Source organism: Leishmania infantum, chromosome 4 (genome assembly GCF_000002875.2).
Source record: "Leishmania infantum JPCM5 genome chromosome 4".
NCBI classification, from domain to species: Eukaryota; Euglenozoa; class Kinetoplastea; order Trypanosomatida; family Trypanosomatidae; genus Leishmania; species Leishmania infantum.
The window spans coordinates 275796-288607 of record NC_009389.2 but is presented as its reverse complement, the minus strand read 5'-3'; the positions used below and the strand labels follow the sequence as shown (position 1 = coordinate 288607).

The 12812-nt window shown below is 64.0% G+C and overlaps 3 protein-coding genes across 3 annotated transcripts; all 3 read left to right on the top strand.

The window, feature by feature from the left end:
* Positions 1-230: 230 nt before the first annotated feature.
* LINJ_04_0720 (hypothetical protein) lies at positions 231-2366 on the top strand (the record flags this gene model as incomplete). The annotated part of the gene is made up of 1 exon (XM_001462873.1): positions 231-2366. The coding sequence occupies one exon, from the start codon at positions 231-233 to the stop codon at positions 2364-2366; it is 2136 nt and encodes a 711-aa protein (XP_001462910.1).
* Positions 2367-6234: 3868 nt separating this feature from the next.
* Positions 6235-8619, top strand: LINJ_04_0710 (conserved hypothetical protein; the record flags this gene model as incomplete). Its single annotated transcript, XM_001462872.1, has 1 exon — positions 6235-8619. One exon carries the CDS (start codon positions 6235-6237, stop codon positions 8617-8619), a length of 2385 nt encoding a protein of 794 aa, XP_001462909.1.
* Positions 8620-10043: 1424 nt separating this feature from the next.
* On the top strand, positions 10044-12812 carry LINJ_04_0700 (conserved hypothetical protein; the record flags this gene model as incomplete). Its single annotated transcript, XM_001462871.2, has 1 exon — positions 10044-12812. A coding segment is annotated over one exon (2769 nt), but the record flags the coding sequence as incomplete, so codon positions are not given.

The window sequence follows — 12812 nt, the reverse complement described above, 5'->3', positions numbered from 1 at the left end:
CGTCACCGCCGCCGCCGCTGCAGCAGCGTCAGCGCCTCTGCAACAACCGTCGCCGGAGCAAACCCACACCGCGCACGACGGGCAGGACCCTCCTGCCATCTTCAGCGGCAAGTTTGCGGTAGACCCCGCCGCTCCCCTCGGCACCGCCACAGCCGCGGCAACAGCAGGCGGAGGTTGCGGTGTAGTCAACGTTTGAGCAGTCGCATGTCACCGCGAAGTTACGTGTGCCCATGGACTCGCACGCGTCACTGACCTCCCTTGCGATGGCCTTCCACACGGCCGTTGACGAACAGCAACGGCCTTCAAACAAAACCTCGCTCCCCAGCAGCTGTGCGTGGCCTGATGCAGGTGGTCACTTCAGCGATCACGCGTACCGCGGCGCCCAACACCGGGCGTCGTCGTTGTCCCTGAGTAATGAAGGCGCCACAGACAGGACAGCTACGAGCAGCGCCGTCGATGGCGCAAGTCGGCCTGCTCCTGCAACAGCCGCAGCCGTTGTTGGGGCACCCTCGCAGCGACGCGCCCTCTCACCGCTCAGCTGTCCTGTGCATCACCGGTCTCACTCGTCCACCTCGTCGAGGCACGACTTGGGCAGCGTCGTCGAGGAGTTTCTGCAGAAGGCGACGTACGACGCAGATGTGCCGCCGGGCCTCCTACGATTCCTGCAAATACAGCGAAACCACCAGCTGCAACAGCAGCAGGCTCAGCAGTACAGCCAGCTGCACCCACGGGCGCACTCGCCGTCGGTGCCGACCCCCTCCGTGAACTCGGTACGAAATGGCGTCCAGAGAACGCCACCTCCGCAGTCGTGGGCAGTGCCCTCGCGCGGGCTCGACTCTGCAACGTCCCGCAAGGCGGCAACGGCGCCGATGGCAGCGAACAGTAACGACAACGACGCCCTCTTCCATGACTACAGCAGCAGCGGCACCGTTGGCAGACAGTTCTGCTGGCTAACCGAGGCCGCCCCCCCAGAGAGCCCGAGCAGCGTAGCGGAGGAAGACGAGAAAAAGGGCAAGACTCTCACCGCCAGCGGTGGTGGTGGCAGCAGCAGCAGCCGCGCGCATGCGCGGCCAAGGCCAACGACGGCGACGGCCACAGTCAAGCAGCTGGAGGAGCACATTTTTCAGCGTTGTCGCGACAGCAGCCATGCGATGGCCGCACCGCGGGGAAACTCTCAAGACGCAACGGAACGCTATAGCCTCTCCGCATCGGCCCTGCAGCGTCGCTACCGTACCATCACAGACTTCTGTCAGGGCGTCCGCGGCGGGGATGGCCGCGGCGATGGCACCACTGCCTGCTTCGACTCAGCCGCCTCGCTGACAAGACTGCAACGCGCGTACCAGCCGCTGTCTAGCACCGCCGCCGTTAGCGGCTCCCACTCCCCGGCCTCCTCTGGCTTTCTCGGCAGCCGGCCATGTTCGCAGCCGGAGGGCGTGCCGCGGGTGTCCGCCGCTCCCGTTTACGAGGCGGCTGGGGTGCAGCCGTGGGGGCCGCCTCAGCCTCCGCACAGAGCACCAAATCGTGGCGCTGATAGCGCCGGTGCCGGTGCCGCCGAGGCGGCGGCGGCGGCGGCGGTAGCGGATTGCGGGGGTGGCGACACGGATGCCACGTATCATCCAGCATCGTCCGCTTCCCTCATCCCCTCCCCTCCCTCGCTGATGCCGTCAGTTCTGCGAGGCATCACCACCTCAGCGAGCGCGCGCTTCACCGTCTCCGGCGCGCGGCGGCCGCCACACGTGGTGGATGACGAGGATTGGAAGAGTCGCTCCTGCGCGCCGCCAGCGCCGCTGCTTCAGCTCTCGTTGGCCGCGCCTCGCGCGTCCTCGCGACTGTCAGTGTCGGCGCGCCTCTTCAGCGGTGCCGCGACGGCAAACACCACGATCCTCAGCAGCGCCAGCATCACCGACGTCTCCTGCGGAAACTTGCCATCTTCTGTAGCTGCTACGTGCGGCATGTTGGCGCCGACACCACCCAGTGCAGACTGGGAGTCGTTCGGCAGCCTTGGGATGTCGAGCGTGCAGCAGCACCATCACTACCCCCACCACCATCACCACCATCAGCCGCGCTTCCGCCGAGCCCGACCCGGAGGCGCGAGCAATCATAGCAGCAGTGTCGTCAAGCCGACGGGGGCTGAGGCGGCGGCGGCAGCGGCGGCGGCTGTCGGCCTCATTGACGTCATCACCGCTGGGAGCGCATCGGGTCGGATGTCTTCGTATGGGGAGATGGAGCCGTCGCTGACGGCCGGCGTGACGTGGATCGGTCAAATCTCCTCGCACGCCGCGTCGGTCACCTCGCCCACCACAGGCACGTTCACCAGCACCACCAACTACTGCTGCAGTGGCGCGAGTAACTCGATGACGGTTTGAGTGACCCGAAAAGGGAGAGAGGGGTACCGATCCCTCTCGCAGTCGCTCTCGTCACGCTGTCGACGTCCCCCTGACGGTCATCGTCGCCTCCAACACAGCGCCTGTGCCGAGCCAAGGGTGAGAAATGACCGGTGCACTCCACCGCACTGTCGCCATTCGCGCATCGGATGAGCGGGTGGCAGTGTTCTCTGTTGTCGGCATCTCCGCCGGTGACGTAACAAGCACCTGCTGTAGTGCCATCTCAGCCGCAGCACGAGCACCTTTGCGGGAAGTCTTTGGAGTGGCACCGACACCGGCGCCGTGACACCCACCCCTGCACCCGCCAGAGAAACTGCACGTGGTCGGCATTGCTGGTTGCAATAACAGCGGCAGGCTGGAGCCTGCCACACCACCACCACCGCTTGCGGCGGCAGCGCCCACGCACCTCTCCAGCGCAGCCGCGTCGGTCGCCAGCGCATGATCATGCCGAGTCTTCCAGCGCCGGGTATGTAGGCGTGGATGGGGAGGAGCGGCAATGCCCACTGATGACGGCAGAACTGACGGAGCAGATCGAGGGACAAGGCGAGCCGCCTCGTTCTCGTTCTTTCTCGGCGACTCAACGTGGTGTGTGTGTGTGTGTGTGTGTGTGTGTGTGTGTGTGTGTTTATATGTGTGTGTGTGTGTTTATATGTGTGTGTGTGAGGGTACCCGACGCCACCCCCCCCTTGCCCACCATCCCATCCACTTTCTCCCGCATCGTTAGCCATGGACGCGATGTCATCTCCGTATTATCGATTGTGTGTACGTGTGTCGGTTCTGCTCGTGCGGTCCTCACCCACCCACCCGTTCCTTTCGCCTTAAGCGTGTTTCCATGTATATCTGTATATTCAGCGTGCATGTCTGTGCGCATGTGTGTGTGTGTGTTGCTGGTTTATTCGGTCGATGCGCGCCCGCGTGCGTGTCTGTGTCCTCGATGTTTCGTCTTCCTCACTCTCCTCCCCTCCCCTCCTCTCCTCTCCTCTCTTCGTGCTCCAGCCTTATTCGTGTCGTGCACACTATACAAGGGCACGTACAGACGAAACGAGAAGAAGGCTGCGCGGCATCGCCTATGCGCGCGTCTGTCTGTGTCTGCGTGCGCGTGTGTGGGGGGAGGGGGGAGGGTCTGCGCGTGTGCATGTGTATACGCACGTGCTCCTGTGTTGTTGCTGGTGCTGCTTCTGCTTTCAACGATTCTTTCATGGTTTCACCCGTTCCCTCCCCCCCCTCCACCTCCACCTCGTCGCCCTCTCGTCTTCCTCCATCATGGAGAGCAAGGAGGTGGTGGTGGTGGTGGTGGTGGATGAAGGGAGGCGGCGTTCTGCTGCCCGTGCGCACGGCCAGTGGGCGGATTGGCTTGTTGGATGTCTCGCTCTCCACCCTGCGTGTGTATGGGTGTGTGTTCATGCGAGAGAGGGGGAGAGATGCACCCATCAACGCCCCCTCAAGGTGTGCGGGCCATAGCACCACGTTCCCACTCGATGTATGGGATTATGTGCATATGTGTGGTGTGTGTGTGTGTGTGTGCGCGCGCTGTGCACGCATGTAGAGGAGTGCAGTCGTGCCGAACGGCTTTCCTAAGCGCTATCTTCCTTTTTTTTCCTTTCCCCTTGCTCTCTACTGGATGGGGCTCCTTTCCTCCGTGACTTGTGTCGTGAGGGATCTCGTTGCGTCAGTGACTGCATAGCCCTCTTGTTTTGCTGTGTGCGCACGCATGCGTGTGTGTGTGTGTGTGCGTCGATGTCCAGTCTCTCCTTTCTTTATCATCTCCCCATTCCCTCCTCCTCTTCTCTCCTTTTTCGGAGTGCGCGTGTTGCTTTTCTTTCCGTGCTGCCACCACCCCTCTCCCCGCTGCGGCGGATCTCGTACCCTTCATGCACCTCATGCGTGCATTTGTGCGTGTGTGGGGAGGCGAGCTGGATGCGAGTAGTCGCCTTCGTTGTTCTCTGTCTTACTTTTCCTGCCTTTCTCCCGTGTACCCTTCATTGAACCCGGCACGCATGCGTGTGTGTGTGTGTGTGTGTCGGCGTACTCCTTTCTCCTCTTTCGGTTGTTTACTGCACCTGCGTTGCCTTTTTGGTTGTGTTTTTCTTTGTCGCGTCTGTGGCGTCCGTGTGCGTGTGTGTAGGGAAACGGTGGGGGCGGGTAGGGGAGGCGGAGTTCCGTGCATGCATGCAGCCACGCCGACCTTGGCGAAGCCCTCACGCCGCGCGGGAGGCGGCCACCTCCCCCACCCCACCACCACCACCACCGCCTGGAAGCGCCCGGCGCATATCGAGAGGTCACGGGAAAGAGGCGAACGACCAAATTGCCAACAGACGAGTGCACGCGTTAGGGAGGCCAGCACACCGTACCTGCGTAGATACTCACTCACACCCTCTCGCTCCCCGCTCCTGCTCTTGTCTTGTGTAGTCGCGCAGATGGATGGATGGGAGGGGGGAGGGCAGCAGCCGCCGTCCCCCTACTGAGCGTCCCGCTTTTCTCCCTTGCGACCTCGTTCTGCGTACTTCCCTGCTGTTTCCGCACGCGGATACACGTCTGCGCGCGTGTCCGAATCGAACGGGTGCGCGCATATTCGTGTGTTTTATGTAACCTACAGGAGAACAGGGAGGGGAAAGGTGGAGAGAGCGCACCTGCGTGCGCGGTATACAGGGTCCAGCACCCCAACTCCTTGGGGAGGTGAGGGCGACGTATCGCTGCTGCTGTCGGCGGTTAGGTCATGAGCGGTGTTTTCTTCGGGGTGACCTTCGATAGCCAGCACATACCTGTGCCATCCATATCACGGACAACGTGTCTCGAGCGTATCCCACCGCCGGCCCTCGCAACGCCTCCTGGTGAGGTGGGGGGGGGGAAGCCGTGCTCCGATGACCGAGTCGGCGTACTGCTGTACCGGCGTGTATGTCTACGGCCGCTTCCCGCCACACGATGTTGGGGCCCTGCCGCAAAGTCCGTGATGGTGACGTATGTCACCTCACGCTGTATGGCGGAGACACGGACGCGCGCTGAAGAAGCGAAGCAGCGATGCTTGCAGCCGACAGTGGGGTGCTCTGCATCCGACACGCGTCATTGGGAGAGACGAGTAGAGAAGGATGGAAGGGCAGCGGGCGCTATACCGTTTTCGGGGATGCTGCCGCGACTGCGGCTCTCCTAGGCAATGTTATTACTCTTCACGTGCACGCTGCCCTTGTCTTCTCCCCTCTCCTTATCCTGCACACACGCACACACACACACGTGTACCTACACCAGCGTCGGCACGGACGTCGCTGCCTCTAGTGCCATAACCTTTCTCTCCCTCGTCTCGCCTGGATACCACGACGTAGGACTGCTCATACCATCCACCACTGAGCACGACGACCACCGCTATCGAGAAGACGGAAGAACAAGAAGGGGTACGGCCTCTGTTGCCATTTTCCCGAGTCGCCGCGGCAGCAGCATCTACAGCGTCGTGCACCGCAGGGCCCATTCTTCCCCCCCGTCCACACTCCCTCGCACGGGGTGGGGTGTGTTTTCTGTCGCGTCTCCTGTTGTTGACGGCTCACTGTGGGAGACACCCCCCGTAGACACACAACGTACAGCGCTGAGCCGCGCGCCACCTCCTCCTCCCCCGTTCCTTTCCATCATACTGTTTGCTCGTTTGTTTTTTGGAGGGGAGTGCATCTATCCTTTGGTGAGGTTGTGTTGTCGGAAGCCTCGCCGCCGCCGCCGCCGCCACGGTGACAAGAGTGGCCGAGCAAGAACTTTGGGCGCGCCACTGCATTCCTCCACACAGACGCGAAGCACGCGTCGGGCGCCTAGAGAGAAGCCCTCCTTTACAAGCCAGCGCACAACACAAGTTACACGGGCACCGTGCTTCATGAGCGCCGTCGACGCCCTTGCTGCCGCTCCGTCGCAGCCCCGCGAGCATCTGAACATTATCTATTCCGATGAAGGCAAGCGGTACAAGCTCAGCTTGCGCACCCCCATAGGCCGCCTCACAATTGGCAAGGTGAAGCAGTGCCTCGCCGCCGCCAGCTCGTGCCCCATCCCGCTGCAAGACATGGTGCTGCACCTCAACGGAGTGCCGCTGAGCAACGACAAGGACCTGTGCTCCAGCCTCGGCATCGGCAATGGAGCCACCCTCTCCGTGGAGCCCCGGCATCCACCGCGCCAGTGTAACGGCGGCGAAGGTGATGGCGACGGAGGTGCGTGGCAGCGCCACAGCCCGCGAATGCGAGAGGCGAGGGGCACGCAGTCGCCCGTCGGCGCTGCAGTCGCCGGCTCTCCCGCGTCGTCTTCGTTGTCGTCACCGTTTCCGATGTCGCGCCAGCGCCGCCTGCTGGAGCTGCAGACGCTCCAGCAGCAGGATGAGATGCTGCGCAAAGACGACGTTGTGCGGGATGACGTGTTGCGGCACACGATGCGCCACGTTGAAGAAGAAATGGACCAGGCGAACCTGCGCCGTCGCCAACTCCAGCGGCAACGCGAGAGCGCGGAAGAAGAGCTGCAGCGCATGAACGAAAAGGAGGCCGAGGCGGCACGCGAGCGGGAGCGGCTGGCCGTGCTGCGGGCGCAGGAGGCGGCACGTGCGACCGAGCGCGCGGCGAAGCTGGTGGAGCGTCGTGAGCAACTCCGTGCCGAGCAGGAGGCCGCCCGCGCCGTCGCGATACTGAAGCTCGAGAATGAGAAGAAGAAGGCACTGCTGGCGCAGCAACAGGCATTCTTCGACGCCGAGCGAGAGCGGGCGCAGCTGGAGCAAGAGAACTTCGAGGCCACCACCAAGGCTCGGGAGCTTGAGCTGCGGGCACGTGAAATCGACATAGAGCATCTGCGGCTCGCTCGCATCCGTGAAGCGCGAGCACTGGACATGGACCGCCGCCTGGCCGTGAAGCAGCGACTGCACTACTACGCCCAGCTTGGCGTCGAGGCACCGCGGGCGCTGCAGCGCGAGGCGGCGGCGCTGTTGCTGACCGAAGAGGGAGAAATCGACGACAATGCAGAAGATGAGGAGCCGGCGGGCGACGGCAGTAGCCACTGGCCTAGCGCGCAGCGTCACGGCCTCAACTCCAAGATGAGCGTCACGGGGTTCAAAAGTCACACCCGCAAGTCGGTCGCAAGTGCTCAGGACACGAGCAACAACGACCTCGTGCGTAGCCGCGGGCCATCGTCGTCCCCGCTGTCGCACGCCGGCCACAGCGTTGCTGCGGTGGCAACGGTGCCAGATGGCGGCTTCTACGATGCGCGCGAGAACGCTGAGGAGAACCTGCGGCGCCTCGGCGACGATCTCGGCCTCCGCGATGGGCTGCAGTTTGACGACAGTAACACCTGCGTCATCAGCGTCGACGGCGAGTACACGCTTCTCGTGATGTACGACGCCGCGACGGAGCGACTCTACCTGTACTCAACCTTGCTGGCGTCGCTGCCGCCGGTAGTGCAGGCCACGACCGAGGGTCGGCTGAAGCTGTACGAGTTCCTGCTGGAGGCGTCGCTGCTGGGGCGCGAGATGTGCGGCGGCGGCGTCGGTGCCTCGTTGCGGAACGACTTTGTCCTCATGTCGGCCAGCCTGTACATGCCGACGAGCCAACCGTGGTCGCTGCGCACCCTGGCGCCGCAGTTCTTGCACTGTCTCCGGCACTGGCGCACGAAGCTTACGGAGTTCTTGCAGACCCTGGAGGCTCAGGAGGGCCACGGTCAGAGCGGTGGTACTGGTGCTGTGCCTGCAACCCCGCCAGCGGCGGCACGGCAACCGCCACAGCACCATGTGTACACTTCCGCCGCATCCTCCTTATCGCCCTCCATGGCCCGCAGCGCCCCGCATGCCGGCTCAGCGGCCACCAGCATCGCCAGCCCTCACCCGAAAAGTTCCGCGGCCTCCCCATCTCCGTTGCAGGCCCCCAACACGGCGGTGGTAGCGGCGACACCACTGGCGGCGCCGTACACCTCGTCGTTCGGCGGCAGTGCCAAGCGTGTTATTCCGGTCCTGGGACTCGAGGTGACCGGCACCGTGCTGGTCAATGGGGTGCCGACACACTACCAGGACGGCGTCCTCGTAGTGAACGCGGCGGGTCCGTCGGTGCTCGCTGGGGTGCAGCCGAACGACCTCATCGAGGAGCTGAACGGGACGCGCGTCCGCAACGTCGGCGACTTCCGCCGTGTCATCGAGGAGCAGCTGACGCCAGGCATGCTTGTGCCGGTGCGCATCAACCGTGGTGGGGTGGCGATGGTGGTGACGGTGCGCGTAGAGGCAGGACGAGCGCTGTAGCACAGCAGTGCAACGCGCTGCTCGGGTTTCCGAAACGCGTGCGTGGCATGCGCGCGACAGAGAGACAGAGAGGAAAGCAGAGAAAAGTGGTGATGAGGTGGCGTGAGTCGGTACATGACGAGGATGGGCACCACCACAGCAGCAGCCATGTTCGCTATGATGCGTCACGGCATTGCCGTTCGTTGCCAGCCGCCACAGATGCGTACCGCAGCCATCACCACAGCATGTGCAAGTCTCGCCCATGACGCATCCCACCACCACCGCCGCCTCCGAGCCGCGTCGCTGCCGTGGCTCTTTGGGCACACACACACACACACACACACACACACACGTCGACTTCAAGACATAGAACAGCATCGGTGCAGAAAGGGGCGCTGCCCGCTGCCGCGGCACCTGCATAAATGCGAAACACGCACACGCACGCGACGCTCACGTCGGGAGAAGGCGAGAGGGGAAGATGCCGGCACAAGCCGGGTGCCGCACGTTCAAGGCGGCCGCCGATGGCAGCAGCTTGATTGCCATCGGTTCCGCCCATGTCGCGCTGCAGAGGCGCGCTCTTCTCTCTGGGAGGTCGTGCTGTCAGGGGAGGTGGAGGAGAGGTGGAGGGTCTCTACGGCGGTGAGCGTGCATTTCCGAGGAGGCGGAACGGCGGTTTCGCTGCCACGACTCTTTCCTGCGACTGCGCCTCTGCCCTCCAGCGTCTATGCATCCACACGCATCCGCCTCGCTGTGCGCAGTGATACTGCCCACAGCTCATGTGTTTGAGTGGTCTTATGTCTGTGTGTGTGTGTGTTCGGGTTCAGCTGCACGTCGAGCACAAGCACACGCCCTACTCTGTGCATCCGCCCACCAACTCATCCTGTCGACCTGATCATCTTTTTCTCTCTCCCTTTCCCTCGCTCTGCGGGCATCACCCCGTGCCACTCCTCTGCGGAAGGCGTGATGGCTCCTTTTCCATCGTGTGTTTTCCTCGAGGCTGCGAGACGCTCGCACAGCGACACACAAGCGCTTAGATGCACACAAATGTCAGACAACATGACGGACTTCCTGCGCGGTCGCCCGCATCACCGCTTGCACAAGTGCCGGGTCGATCGGACATCACACACACACGCGATGCGAACGCAAGCGAGGAGGTCGACGTTGTGAGCGCCACGACTTGCGCCTCATCTCCAGAAGCGGCTCTTGAGCAGCCGCGCCACGTCGCTCCACCACAGCAACGTCCAGGGCGTCTGCAGCGTGCGTCTCGGCGTCGCTGGCGGTCGCGCTCGGCATCAGCGCCAGAGTTGTCCTTACCGACACCGCCGCCACAGCATCTCTTCACGCGTGCGCACGCCCGTCACGAACGTGCGAACGAAGATGCACGGTCGACGGGGGTCAGCCTCAGCAGTGTCACAGCCGTGGGTAGTCGCAGCCGCAGCTCGAACATGCTAGATGGCATGCGTGTCAGCCCCCCGCTAGTGACAACAGCAGCACACGGCAGCTCCGGGGCTGCGAGTGCTGATGACGAGGAGCGCAGAGCCGAGCACGCGTCCGAGCTGTCTTGGAATCCGCGTGCACGAGCTCACCCTCTAAATGGCGCCACACATCACGGCGGCAACGCCAAGCTGAAGCGATGTCTTGGCCACCGACCGTGGTCGGCAAGCGACGGACGGCCACCGCCTGCCTCACCGCAGCAGCAGCCGCTGCGGACGTCCCTCCGGGGCGCTCGCCCGTATACGTATGACATTCCTGCGACACTAGCAAGCCTTCTCTGCCGCTACCTCTCTCGGACACCGCCACTATCACCTGCAGCGGCCGCAGCAGGGGTCCCTATGCCCGAAGATGGCACCGCTTGCACTCACTTTCTCTCAGTACGCTGGGGCTGCGTGGAGGTCACGGCGCCGCAGTCCCAGTCCAGTCCGCATCGACGGACTCCCGCGGAGGGGTGCTCGTGGGCCGCGGCGTCTTTTTCCCCTTCCGCGCGCCACCCTCCTCGTCCACCGCTGCGTGCAACGTCGTCTCCTTCACCACCACCGCGGCCGTCGGCTAGCCATGTAATTAACAAGCACGACGCCGACAAGGAGCAACGTGGCAGCAGCTCCGGCTGCAGTGTCACGAGTTGTCACGTCCCGCATCGGTCGCAACAGCAGGAGCACCTGTGGAACCTCCTCACGCACTACCCACGTGACGCGAGTGCCTGTCTCGCGCTGGGCCTCAGCGTCTGCGCGGCGCTGGATGCCATGCGGGCAGCACCACCACCAGTGCTGCCCGTGGCGGTGCTGCAGGACATCGCGGCGACGACGGCGACAGAGGTCTGCTTTTTCGTGCACGCCTGCGAGGAGGCGTGGCAGACGCCAGAAAAAGCATCATCCGAGCCAACGGCAGCTCCACCGCCGCTCGCCAGGAGCGTCGACGACTCTACGTGCACGTGTGGCTGTTTGGCCGCGGGGCAGCTGCTCGACCCCGCTCTGTATAGGTTTCATCTGCTGTACTACCGCCACCACCATCGCTATGCGCCGTTGCGGCGGGGCGACGGCGGCGAAGGCCAAGCTGGCGAGTCGGCGATGAGCGATGCGCATAACGATGGCGAGCGCAACGCGCTTGAGGAGGCGAGGGCAGCGGTTTTTGGCCACCCGCATCCCCAGAGGCAGCCGCCTCGGCACCCACGGTACGCTCCGCTTCCTCCCCATGATGGGTGGCAGGCTCCCGGCACAGCGGCTGAGCGGGCACCCGGGCCCACTGCCACCTCTCCCTCTCCCCCTCCCCCTCCCCACCTCGCGCGTGCTCAAGGCACCTCGCCGACGGTGCTGCTGCCACTCCTTGCCGTGCAGACGCTCTCCAGATTTGTGGGGGTCTCGAACGCGCGTCGGAGCTCGGCGATGTCTCGTCAGCGACGGCGCTGGGGACTGCGCGAGACTCGGCGAAGTTGTCGGCGCTCTTCCGCCGCCCCTCCAGGGTCCACTGCGACTGCCGCACCACCTCTGCCGGGGGCGGATTCGGCGAACGCGGCGTCGCTGGACAAGCAGGCTATCTCGAGGCCATCCACGACGCAACCGTCGCAGACGGCGAAGGGCAAGGACGACGAGGCGGAGGCGGATCCAGTGAGCAACTACGCCCACTTCTGCGACGAGACGGAGCGGCTGTGGGCTGTGATGGCGAGCGTCTTGCTCGCTTGGAAGCAGCTCGAGCAGTGTGTCTCCTTGACTGTGCTTGTGCCGCGGCTGGAGGTGCTTCCCTCATCCTCATTGCACACGCGGCAGTTCGCGCCGCAGTCAACATCCTTGCATGTCTCGAGATCGTCGGCCTTGTCGCCGCTCGCGCGCGCCGCCGCGTCGATGCGGCTGCACAGAACCACTGTTGAAGGCATGCTGCTGCACGCCGCCTTTGAGCGCGCCGCGCTCGCTCGCCTGCGCGTCCGCCTTCTCTCCCTTCCCCCGAGGCCCCGAGACACGTCGGAGGCAAACCTGAGCGACGACGTCGCATCCTCGCTGCTCATGATGGAAAGCTTTCTGTGCAGTGAGCTGCAGGGCCGGATTGCCCACCTGCCGCTGTGGTGCGCCGTGGCGGTGGAGGTGCTGCAGCTCTACGTCGAGCAGTCTCGCCACGATCGCGCGTTGCGGGAGCGAAGGGCGCAGGAGGAAAACGACGGCACTGCTGTTCCGGGCGCTGCGGGTCGCAATGATCACGCGGCATGGGGATTTGTGTACTCTGGCCGTGTGCAGCAAGTCGTGCTACTGGCCACACGCATCATGACCCTTCCCTGCGTGTTCGCCAACGACGCCTCCACTCCTGCCTTGGCAGCGGCCCGAGCCGAGGCACCGCCGCCACCACCGTGTCGGACGTGCAGATGGCATCGAGCCTCGCTGGCAAATCACGCTGCGAGGGCCGTTCGTGAATGTGGCGACTCGCAGCACGCCTCGCATGACTTCCAGGCTCTGGGCGCTGCTCGCCTGGATCAGGGCGTGCAGTCCACCCAGGTCCGCGTGGTGCCGGTGGGACGGTACACATGGGAAGAGGGGACNGGGGGAAGGACAGGACGGGCTCGTCCTAGGCGGCCAGAATGTAGCCGTGGTGCAATAGAAGTAGATGAGGTGGTGGTGCTNGTGTTGNGTGTGTGTGCGTGTGTATACGTGCTTGGCCGGTCTGTGGGCGCATGGCACGGCAAAGACGGGAGAAGAATAAACGCCTGGTTGTTTTCATATCTCACACTCTGC